The 12593-nt window shown below is 45.1% G+C and overlaps 1 protein-coding gene across 11 annotated transcripts in view; it reads left to right on the forward strand.

Annotated features, from left to right (window-relative positions):
• The window catches only part of LOC128339312 (endogenous retroviral envelope protein HEMO-like), a 163645-nt gene that overhangs the window by 57538 nt on the left and 93514 nt on the right, over positions 1-12593 (forward strand). For 5 of the 11 annotated variants that reach the window (XR_008312978.1, XR_008312977.1, XR_008312975.1 and 2 more), the window contains exon 1: positions 7268-7311. Coding sequence is in view for 1 of the 11 variants with exons in the window: in XM_053283002.1 (XP_053138977.1) it covers positions 2189-2252; positions 2724-2900; positions 3116-3292; positions 3516-3643; positions 4500-4631; positions 5377-5471; positions 6226-6313 (861 nt within the window). In the remaining 10 variants the exon portion in view is untranslated. Of the gene's footprint in view, positions 1-1799; positions 2253-2723; positions 2901-3115; positions 3293-3515; positions 3644-4499; positions 4632-5376; positions 5472-5969; positions 6322-7198; positions 8279-12593 lie in introns of those variants that run through there. The other 6 variants (XR_008312980.1, XR_008312981.1, XR_008312979.1 and 3 more) reach the window with 6 other exon arrangements.

Raw genomic sequence — 12593 nt, forward strand, 5'->3', positions numbered from 1 at the left:
AACAGAAATTCATTAATTTCACAGTTGCTCCCTTTTCTCTAAGATAGTGATGTACTGCAAAAGGCACAGAGTATTATCAGAGGTATATGTTGTATTAGTAAGTAGTGCAAGCCCTTTAACTGCAAACTAATATGTTTTGGTTGTTATAATAAACAATTAGTATGCGCTTATTGTTAGAAAATTTATAATTTACAAAATGGGAAATGATGTAAATCAGTATTTTTCCCTCCCACCCCCAATCAAATTACTGACTTAAAATTATCTTGATTTTAAATCTTGATTTAAACTTGCAACAGGTTCCCTCCTTTGGTACTTTAAAAGCTTAACATATTGTTGTGACTAGAGATTACTTTATCAGATGCAAGATTCAGAATTTAAAACTAGATTGTGTTAACCAGAAAGATACTTGGTTCTGTACTAGCAAAAGGATTTTAAGTGTTCACACTGGTAGGGTTGCCTCAAGGGCTAAAAAGTGTTTTGGTTCTTTTGCTTTAATTTATTAAAAGCTAGACAATAAATCGACTAATAGTCTGAATGAAATAAAAGTGATGGCACCTTTCTCCCTCCCTTCCTCCCTCTCTTTTTTCTTGTCTGACTTCCTTCCTTCCTCTCTCAATTTCTCTCTCTCCCTTCATTCCTCTCTCTTTCTTTCCTTCTTTCTTTCTCAATCTCTTCCTCCCTCCCTCCCTCCCTCTCTTTCTGCCCCCTCTCTTTTTTCTTGTCTGACTTCCTTCCTTCCTTTTTCTTTCTTTCTCTCTTCCTTCCTCTCTCAATTTCTATCTCTCTCGCTATTTGAGATACAAGCAAACTTCACAGGGTTGTTGTGAGGAAAAAACATGTGTGTCAGTCAGATGTATGTTGGGGCGGCGGGGGGGCGCGGCGGGGGGGCGCAATTTCAGTGCTTGCCCCGGGCGCCGTTTTCCCTAGTTACGCCTCTGGCAGGAGACCAAAGCTGCCTCCAAAAATAAAGAAAGAGGGTTTTCTGATTCCTTCTCATTCTTTTTCTCTAGTCATACTTCTAAAGTATTTTGGTTATCATGGTTATGGACAGAGGCGGCGCTCTTACCCGTGGACTTCCGGGCTGAAGTCCAGGGCATCCAGTCCCCTTGGGGGACCCCAAATCCTTTTTAGTCTGTCCCAGGTGGTGTGGTCACGCTAAAAGTGTGTGTGAAATACTGTTTGTGTGTGAGAGAGGAGCCTTCAAAAACCTTTAGGTCTATGCTCCAAAATTCCCATGACCTCTCTTGTTACACCTCCCCCTGCTTACTCATCGGTCACATGAGCAGAGGTGTTTTCTGGGAGCAGAAGCATATGCTTTTCTCTGCCATGTTATAGTGTTGGATCACTATATTGACATAAAAAGAGAGAAAGAAAGCATGCACTTGTGCATCTGTGTTTGTGCTTGAGCTTTCTGTTAGTGAGAGAAACACAAAGGGTGCAAGATGTAAGTAGGATTTCATAGAGGTTTCGACTTTCCGATTCTATCATTCTCTTTGCGATTTCAGGACAGCCTTGGGGCTTCCTCCTCTCTGTCTTAGGCAAGCATCTTTTTAATAGAGATTGTCCTCAGGACATGCTCTGATGCTTCAATACACCTGTGTGTGTATCTTCATGAGTCCAGGTGCTGGACCATTCATTTGACCCTTTTAAGCAAAGGCTAGTGCCACCTACTGGCTGGACATATTAGAGCAACATTTCCAAACAGGTGGCCCAAGCTCAGTCTAGGGGCAGAGAGCAGGAGGACCCTGCAAGCCCCACCTCTCATCTTCTTTCCACTCGGTTCTAGGCTGCAAAGGCTGCGGACCCTCCTGCGCAAGCGGAGGCCCAAGTCTGGTCCACCAGAAGGAAGCAGCAAAAGAAAAGAAGAGGGTGCCACAGTTCCCATGGCTGCTTACCCTAAGAGCTGGCACTTGATAGCCTGCTGCAGAAAGCCAAGAGACCACCAGGAACCTGAACAGCAGGGGTGTTTTGGCATCAGCACTCCATCAGCCCCTCCCAGAACCAAATGGTACCATCTGTGCAGGCAGAGGGAGGCTGTCACTGTCAAGGATGGGGGAGAAGCACACAAACTCTGGCAGTGCTTCAGATTCCCAAACAAGCACTCCGAGAATCATAAGCTGCCAGAGACTCAGGTGAAGGAAGAGAAACCACCAAAGTCAGTGGACAGCTCAACAGAGAGGGTCTGAATATGGGAAGAAATGGGCCACACAAAAACAGGCAAAACTCCAGAGCACTTGGAAACCAGTCTGGAGGTGAGGAGATGCTCAGGATTGGGGGGGGGGGGGGATTTAGGGGTTGGGAATGGAGAATCTTAGAAATTGAGGCCAATAGGTGAGGATGGGAGGCAGAGCAGGTTTGGCCTGGCATTTCAGGGTTTTTAATTTAGTTCTAATTGTTTTAATCTTAACCTGGTTTTCAGGGTTTTAATTGTTTTGATAGTTTAATTGTTTTTTTAAGATGTTTTTAAATTTGGTGTTTATATTTGTATTTCTATTTTAATTGTTTTTAATGAATTCTGTTTTTTAATTGTAAACTGCCCTGAACCAGCTTGGAAGGGCGGTATAAAAATCGAATAAATAAATAAATAAATAAATAAATAAATAAATGAAATACTCTTCCTAAACAAAGAGGGTTTCAGTGAGAAGAAACTGGGTCCTTTTTAGAAGAAGGACACAGATGGGTGCATTAATATGTCTGCACTTTCTTCCTGTTCTTTCCCCCAGATTCATTAGGCAGCAGTATGCACTGCTCCCTCGTCTCCTCAGACCAATCCCAGCTGGAGGACCTTAAACTACATGAGGAGCTAACCGTGGGCAGCCCAAAAGAGCGGGTCTCCAGATGGGAAAACATGGGCTACACGGACAGCCAAAGCTCCAGAGCGGTTTGGAACCAGTCTGGAGGTGAGGAGATGCTCAGGAATTGGGGGGATTTAGGGGTTGAGAATCTTAGAAATTGAGGCCAATAGGTGAGGCTGGGAGGCAGAGCAGGTTCCCAGGTCGCTATACTCTTCCTAAACAAAGAGGGTTTCAGTGAGAAGAAACTGGGTCCTTTTTGGAAGAAGGACACAGATGGGTGCATTAATACGTCTGCACATTCTTCCTGTTCTTTCCCCCAGATTCAGTGGTCAGCAGCATGCACTGCTCAGTCGTCTCCTCAGACCAATCCCAGCTGGAGGACCTTAAACTGCATGAGGAGCTAATGGTGGTCAGCCCAACAGAGCAGGTCTCCAGATGGGAAGACATGGGCTACACGGACAGCCAAAGCTCCAGAGCGGTTTGGAACCAGTTTGGAGGTGAGGAGATGCTCAGGAATTGGGAGGGATTTAGGTGTTGGGAATGGAGAATCTTAGAAATTGAGGCCAATAGGTGAGGCTGGGAGGCAAAGCAGGTTCCCAGGTCACTATACTCTTCCTAAACAAAGAGGGTTTCAGTGAGAAGAAACTGGGTCCTTTTTGGAAGAAGGACACAGATGGGTGCATTAATACGTCTGCACATTCTTCCTGTTCTTTCCCCCAGATTCATTAGTCAGCAGCATGCACTGCTCCCTTTTCTCCTCTAGCTCCTACCAGTCTGAGGTGGAGAACTGCAAAGTGGATGAGGAGCTCATCAAAATCATCCACAGGCTTATGGAGGACAGAGAGGAGGTACGAAACCCCACATCCCAGGTGCTTCCTCCACAGGTTGCTTCCATATTCTGGACCTTTACCTTTCCAATTGCTTTTCTGCCATCAGATGGAAGGGAGGGGAGGTGGGCACGAACGGTGGTTCCACATGACATGTCATATAGGACTGTCACGGTGATATTCCCTGTGAAAATCAGCAATAACTCTCCCTACCGTCATGATCTTACTACATGATGATACTCAGAATTAAGCCCCATTCAGCACCTGCTCCTTTATTTCATTTCTGCCTCCTCAGTCCTCACTCCTTTCTTTCCAAGTGGCTTCTGCAACTTGGGCTGATTCAGGGGCACACAAGTGAACAGGAAACAACTGAGACAAGTGGCAGAAGCGGAGAACAGAAGCCTATTTAAGGATTTCCTTTAAGGGACGGAAGTCCTGGGAAGCCTCCAGAGTGCCGTGCCTGGATATTCTGGCTCTGCCCTTGCATTTTAACTCCCAAATTGCACCACAAAGAGGGTGTGGAAAAAGACAAGAGGGCATCATTGGAATTACTGGAAAGTGCTGGGTTGCCCTGCCCACCGTGTCATCTGGATCCCCTGAAAACACTGAATGGATGAAATGTGTGCCTCCGGGACAAAATGACTGAAGCAGAAGCAGCCACGGAGCCCAGAACAGTTTCCATAGTAGCCTACAGGATCCCACCCCTTTTGATTCCATCCCCTTTTCAGTTCTGCCATCTCTCTGTGCACTAGCAGAATGCTATGCAGGGTGGGAAGGTCCTCATTTCTTCTCCCATTCAGAGCCACCGCGGGATGGGTGCTGGACTCTATCAGAATGTCCTCTCCCACGTAACTGCTTGACTCTCTTGCAACTTCAGAGAGCCAACAATCAGGATGAGGATGTCCATTTCCTCGCAGTCCTCTGTGCTTGCTGCAAGGCTGCATATAAGAGCGTCCAGGAGACTCTGGATCTCCCCTACACCAAAGGAGAATTGATAAAGGCAATCGTGGTGAGTGAGAAAGAGGACCAGAAATCGGGTGAAAAAATGGAAGCTAAATAAGGGGTGGGACTGGGAGGTCAACACATTTGTGTAATCAATGTGGATTCTGCCTTTTAACACCAAACTGCTCCCAGGGCAGCTCACAAGCTTATCTTGAGCAGGTTCTGTAAAAGTAAGGCTTGCGGATTTGCTAGAGAGTAGGACAATGCAGCCATTTGGAACAGGACCACTAAGTCCATTTAAAAACAGCCACAAGACTGTGGAGTACTTGTAATTCCCACTCAAGTGAGTTACAGTAAGTGGTCGATCAAGATATAAACAAGTGCTTTGGAAGGAAGGTTGGGTGAGGTTGGAAGGAAAGCTCAAGAGTGGGCTCTGTGACGTGCGTGTGCATACGCAATGCACTCCTGGGAGGTTTTGCAAGCAACGCCGGGGAAGGGGTGGCAGGGAGGTATCCTGCCACCCCAATTACTCGTAAGTTTATGGCGCAAAGCGGGAAAGCAGCAGGAGGGGTAAGTAAACCCTCCTGCCGCGCTTAAAGGTACCCCACACCTCATTGCCGGACCACAGTTGGCAGTTCCGTGCACACCCCTATTTCTCAAGTCTGGCTTTGGACCACTGTTGCAGTGAGCCATGGCGGGGTTCAGGCAATTCTTCTTTGGGGGGAATCTGGAAAGACTCCCAGCCATTCTGTCAGAAACCCCCTATGTCATCAGGATGTATAAATATTTAGCCCCTGATGTTTCCTTCTCAGGCCAGAGCAGCAGAGACGCTGGGGAGCTGTGGAGCCGGAGACGGCAGGAGGATGGAAGAATACTGGCCTATCTCAATGCAGCCAGAGTTGGGGAGGTAAGAAGATTCCTCTGTGTGGCTCCCTTGGGTGCTAGAATGGCCCGTTGTCCCCCTTTTTGAGAGTGTGAGAATGGGCAGAGGCGTCTTCATCACTTTCTGCATTCAAGAAGCGCCAGAATCAGCATTAGGACATCTTGACACAGACCTCTCCAGAGACACAGTGGGCTAAATAACTGCAGTGCATGTTAGTTCATGCAAATGCGACTTTCAACCTGCTGTAGTGGCATGACGCCTTGATAAGATAATGATGATTACTTTAGTTTGGAATATCTACATCTATCAGTGCACATGGTCCGTTACTGAGTAGCCTGAGCAGAAGAGCAGGTCCTTCCCCAAGCACCTTGCCATCTCAGTTCTGACTGTGGAGGAGATCAAAGAAGGAAGGAATGAAGAGGGAAAATAGGAGAAGCAGTGCTTATGAGCTGAATGCATGTGAATCAAGTTGCACATCTTTGGGCTTCAGGGGAATTAATTGAGGCTGATTCTTGATTTTAGGTTTTCAGGGAGATCTTTAATAAAGATCAGGAAAGATCCTTCCTGAGGACCACGATTTGGGCCATTAATCATCCCCTCCACAGGGTTAAGGAGGCTGGACTGATCCTGCTGTACTCCCTCCTGGGCAAGGCCAATGCACTGATGGGGTATGAGGTGAGCCACTGGTTAAGCTGCATGGCAGTGGGGGTGGGGGGTGGCATGTAATCATAAAGGGCCTCTGATTCTGGCGGGGTGGGCATTTTCCCCATCTTTCCAGGAGGTGGAAATCAGGAGGAAAATCTGGCATTGTCTCCGCCAATTCAAGGACAGCAAAGGGCTGCCGAAGAACTCCAAGGTCTCTATGAAAACCAAGGTAATCTCTATTTCCAAGGAATTGGGGAGGGTAAAACCACATCCCTGGAGTCACAGTGCAGGTAGAAGTCCTTTCCCCCACCCAAAGCCATCCCCTGTAACCTTAGCTGGTCTCAGGTGTTAAAGGTCCCAAACATATTGCTGTAATGTGTGTGACCCAGACTTCCCAAGGGATCATGTCTTGATTAGTCAGAAAACCTTATGCAAGTTCTTGCATTGTCAATCCTTTTCAGGCCACATGCACCTGTGCAGTGCATCCTGGGAAGATTGAACCTTTGGGAGAGAAATTCCTATAGTTCCTCGCTTTTTCAGGGGCTACAGGCTCAAGGCCACATCCAGGGACCTCAGATCTAAATCTAGTAGTCCTATTATGAATGTAACCCTCCCAGCCACCCTCTCCTCCTGCTGCCAGGACCCAGAAATTCAATGTGGACCTAATGCAGAATTCCGGCGAAATTTCTGAATGTGGATGCTTATCTAGAAAATGAATCCACTAACGTGGGATTATTTTCAGAGCCAATTTTCAGCAGCCCACCTAACTAACTTCCATGGCACTTAATACAAGCTACGGCAATGACTTGCTTTCTAGCTGCATCTTTTATATGCTGTGGCCCCAAATGATTACTACCACAGGACTATTCTAGAAAAAAATACCAGCCATGACATAGGTCCAACAGGGTTCTTTCTGTGAAAGAACCCACTGCTTTGGAAGCAGACGGTACTATTTGCTTTGAGAGCCTGAATGCTAACACCAGCTCCACATACAACTCCTCCACTTAGTACATTAGGAGTTCTACAGCGATTCCCATCCCTAACACTTTCCTTACTCAAATGGTGCTGGCATCATTATATTTCTTTTTCTCTTCTCTCCCATTCAGGTGACTTACTGATGGACCTTGGCAGTGAAGCTAAGCTGCCTACCCTCCCATGACACCTTTCCTTTGTAACGTGAACGTAATATTTATTCGGTCCTTGACCAGCAGTATTACAGGTACAGACATAAAAACATAAACTATACATTAGCACATATTTTACAAAGAATATAACAGTATTTAGCCGCAGTTCTAATTTTATCTTCATCACATAGAGAAAATAAAAACCTCAATGAAACATCATCTGCTCTTCCCTTAAAATTTATCAGAAGGGGAGAAAGTAGCTTTCCTCTGGCTTCATCATAGAAGCTTCAATGTAAAAAGGCATGTGCTATTGTTTCAACACAGCTCTTATCACAAGGACATACACGATTCACCAGGGGAATTCCTGCATATCTACCAAACAGAACTGCAGACGGAAGGACATCCAACCTGGCCAGCATCATGGCTCGTCTATATTCAGGAATCGTAACTACCTGGAGATAGAGGGCCAAATTAAATCCACTCAATTGGTCACCCAGGAACGATCTTTTAGATATCTGGGAAATTTCATATTGCAATTCAATGTCCATTAGGCGTTGAATAATTTGGATACGAGCTCTGTCATAACCAAGCTCCTGTATGGCCTCTAAGGAGTAGCCACAGCGGGCCAGCTTATCAATGGCCTCAGTGTGCCATCTAAATTTAAAGGAGTCCTGTTTTAGAAAAGCAACCAAACCCTCCTGCAAATAATAAATTTTTAACCAGTAAAGAATAATGACTCTCCATAAGCATGTCTGTAGCCTAATCATTCCGACCTCTCTTCTCAGAGCCACCGTGGGGGCACATCTGGGAACAGCCAGTACAGCTCTTAAAATTTTTGACTGCAGTGCCTCCAACGGGTCAAGATTTTTAACTATGCCCAACTGAGCTCCATAAAACTGTTGAGGCAAAACCTTTGCCAAGAATAGACTTGTGGTTTTAAATTGTTTTTAAAATGTCTGTTTTATTTTGTTTTATGTTTTTGTAAACAAAATAAATTTTCACTCAAATGAAACTTGATGTGGATACATGGATCTCCTTAGCTAACATCATTTGGATGTTAAACATAAACATAATAAACATAATTAAAATGAATCTTCTTCCCCGTTTGATTTATGTATTAAGGGGTCTCCTCTTATTCATTCCCCAAAGATCCTTCAGACACTTTCTCAAGCTTTTCTGCCACTTTATATGGCATAATGATTTTATGGATATTTTAATCTGGTTTTATGTTTTAACCAGTAAATTCTTGGTTTGTTTTATTCTTGGTTTGTTTTATGCAGTAAACCACCTAGAGACTTTGGTAGTGGGTAGAATACAAATTTACTAAATACATACATACATACATACATACATACATACAATCTCAGTTTTTCCCTTCATAGCTTACAGTTACCAGTCCTAGAAGGGGATCTTAATTTCTCAGCTATCTTACAACATCATAGAACAAATTGGCTTAGTTGGATCTTTAAATTAAAATATGATCTTCCCAACCCTTCAGCATGGTCCACTCTTGAGGTTTGCATGTTTAGCCTCTATCAATCAGACCTGTGTTGGGCTCCAGATTTTAACAGACTGGAGCTACCTGTTCTCCTACCATCAAGACTTTGAGAGAAGCATGTTCATGCTCTGGGCTGACATAATGACTCTGATCCTTACATGACAAAATGACTCTCTGATATAATCCTGCAGTCAAAACATCTTGTATTATGTTTATGGATAATAATGGGGCCAGAAATCATCTTCTAACTCTTGACCAGATATTAGACATCGATCACAATTTCCCACCTTTTGCATACAGGATGATCTGCCCCTGACAGCTCAATAGCAATACCTGCAGCTGAAACACACTATAACTTCCAGATTCTAAGTGCTTCTGAGGTCCCTAAAGTTTTAGAATATATCATTTGCATTGCTGACCTGCTGAAACCAAACATATCCATATACCGTGGATACGTCACATGATAAGTCTGACTTATTGCTCCTATGTGCCGAGCAACATGAGGAGATATTATTATTATTTTTTTTTTTTACATTTATATCCCGCTCTTCCTCCAAGGAGCCCAGAGCGGTGTACTACATACTTGAGTTTCTCTTTCACAACTGAAAGTAGGTTCACAACTGAAGTAGGTTAGGCTGAGAGAGAAGTGACTGGCCCAGAGTCACCCAGCTAGTTTTATGGCTGAATGGGGATTTGAACTCGGGTCTCCCCGGTCCTAGTCCAGCACTCTAACCACTATACCACGCTGGCTCACCAGATCCTTCCAGTCGAATGGACCAATGTTCTAGGAAGCAAAAAATCCTCTACACTAGAAGATCATTCACACGACCAAATCAGCTGGGACTGGGGAGAAGGCAAGAGCCCACCTGACCTCCCCCACATGAATGGTGGCTCCTCCTGGCTCTGCCACTTGCATGCCCAGAAGAATGGCATGGTGGCAAGTGGCCAATCGCACGGGAATCAAGAGCAGGGGGGAGCGAACTGGGCCTCCTAGAATCCCACAATGCACTGTTTGAGTTGCATGGTGCATTTGGGAAATTCCCACTGCGGGGCCACTCCCCCGCTCCCCCCAGTTCTATGGAAATGGTGGCTGTGGCAGCCAAAGCACCCCACGGCCTGGGCATGAGGTAGGAAGTGCATATCCCTCCTACGACTTCACTTTTAGCCTGGGAATGAAAGCAGAACTATCTGGGGTGGAGTGCTGGGATCGAGAGTGATCCTGGCACTGCGCACAACCCACCCTACCTGGGGTAGCCCTGTCCTGCCCCTGTTGGGCTGGTCGTATGAATGATCACTGATTCTTTAATTGAAGCTCATCCAATAGATTTTCTCCACCTATTGGATACCGTAATGTTTATTTCATAAACATATCACTGCTTTCTCCCTTATATTGATGCTGTGATGTTGCCAAAGGTTCTCCAATTCATATGATATGGTGTTGCAATATAAAAACTCCCTTTTGGCAAGAAGTGATTGCTTACATCAACCTAGTTTTGAATTCTGATTTTAGATTTTGTGACAATCTGTAATTAATCCTTCTTAGTCATCTAATAAGCTTCTCTTATTCATTTCTCTTGTGAAACTTCTCTTGTGGTAGCAGATCATGTCTCTTCTTTTGCAGTATGTCAAGCCTTCAGTTTATCAGTAGATGCAGGGGTGGATGAATGGATAGGCAAAGTAGGCACTTGCCTATGGCGGCAAATCAGAGGGGCAGCAAATTGGCCCGACTCTAAGACAATATGGATCTTGTGTTGCCGATATGGATCTTGTGTTGTCGGCAATATGGATCTTGTGTTGTCGGCAGTCAGCGTCGAGGTCCGGAGATGGGGTGCAAAAGACGGGCAGTGTGTGGGAGGAAGAGATGCAAACTTAGAATCCTGGCAAGGAGGCTCCTCTGCCCGGGTCCCAGTGATATCTCTCGGTTGTGCTAGCATGAGGGGTGGCTGCTGGGGAGGGGCCAAAGGAGACAGGGAAACAGCTTGAAGTCCTGGATGGGGCCAAGCACAAGCTCCCAGCCCTAGAGCAGGGCGGCAGTGGTGCTGTGCTGCCTGCTGCTACTGCTACTTCCCCAAAGGGACTGTCTGTTTGCCTCATGCTGCCGGAGATCGTAGCTGTTGCTGCTTAATCTGCAGTGCGCTACTCCCATTGCAAGAAGAAGAAATAGGAGGAGAGAAGACCCCGAGTGGGGAGAAGCAGAAGGCTAAGAGACCACTCAGCAGCCCGTGCCCCACCACCTTGCTCAATTTGACTCCAGCTTTCCCTCCCTATTGCTGCTGCTTCAGCAGCCTCAGTCAACTGCCATGCTGGAGGACCAATGCAAAGGAGACTCAGGAGGAGGAGGAGGAGGAGGAGGAGGTTGAGGAAGCGCTGGGCTGGCTCTGTTGAATTTCATTTCTGCATGTGATGCACGGAATACTATATACAAAGTAGTTTTTTCGTGTTGAGAGTTTAACAGAGAGGGGTGGCAAATCCTTGGTTGCCTACGAGTGGCAAAAAGGTTAATGAGCACTGAGTGGATGGAAGATTTCTCTGACCTGGCTTCATCTGAATTCACAACTTACTGTTCTACGCTCAAAGAAGAATCTCATACCAAGATTCGGCAGGTGTATTTAGATTTGTGTAATTTCTTCCAGACTGATAATTATCTTTATCCCTTCATCCTCCTTTCCCATTTGTTTTTGTTTTTGTTTTTTTTTTCATATCCCCACCTTGTTGTTGTAATGATTTGTTTTAACATGGAAAAATTTGTGTAATACAAATAATATTTTTCTTTAAAAAACTTTTAATTGCTTTAACTGTTGTTTGATGGTTTTATTTGTTGTAGCACTTGTAGAAATGTAATAAACAAAACTATTACATCTCTCATTTATATGTTTGCAGGAATGGCTATTGTGAGTTTGACTTAGATTTAAATGCTTGAGTACCTCAAGCACAGCCCCGATAATGCAATAATTTATAAATATTATTTTCAGTTAGAATACACATAACTTTGTTGATTTAACTCACCCAAGACCCTTGGTTTCATTGTTACTGGACACAACATGATATTTTCCAGAATAACTAAATTTCTGGGCACAACTCAAAGTGTATAGTAAACACTAAACAGCTTGGCACCTGGCCAGGGTCATAGCTACAATGCAGACAGGGGGTTGAATGTTTGGGGGCTGCACGTGTTTGGGGGCCACCTGCCCCCTCCCTCTACTGGGTGCTCAGCCACAACTTGCACTGGCCATTGCTGGCAGCTGTGCCTGTTTGGTGAGGGAGAGCTTCCCCAATGCCAGCGAGAGCAAGTCTGCCTTAAAAGGGCCCACCTATTCTCACTGGGGTCAGGATGTCACTGCCTCACTGAGCAGGCATGGCAGCCACACTGGCTTGATGGCATCATGAGGCCACATTGGCGAAAATGAGAAAGGCCCTTCAAGAGCTCTTAGCATTCTGTAAGCCCTGGAAATGCAAGCTCTTGAGAGGTCACAGGGCCATTTGGGTTTTCTTCTGATATTTCTCTCTCTCCCCCTTGTTTGTTTTTCTTTCCGTTTACAAGCTTATCTGTTCTATGTACCCAGGGAGCTCCCCACTCATTCTTGAGTAGTCCTTTTTTGAAAGACATTCAACCACCTGCATTCACTATTAGAGGGAATGAGAATTCTAGCTCCCATAAATGTTTAATATTCTTAACCCTTTTTCCATAACAATGCTAGACTAACAAACAAATTTGCCAGATAAATAGTTAAAGCACAGTTCATGAGGATACTTGTGTTAAGGTTGACACTACCAAAACCCAGGCCATTAATTACAGTCTATTAGCCCATCATGGCACAAGCGGTACAGCAACCAGCCTCAGAATTGACAATGAAGACATTGAAGTGGTGGATAGCTTCT

This window comes from Hemicordylus capensis, chromosome 1 (assembly GCF_027244095.1).
Source record: "Hemicordylus capensis ecotype Gifberg chromosome 1, rHemCap1.1.pri, whole genome shotgun sequence".
Classification (NCBI taxonomy): domain Eukaryota; kingdom Metazoa; phylum Chordata; class Lepidosauria; order Squamata; family Cordylidae; genus Hemicordylus; species Hemicordylus capensis.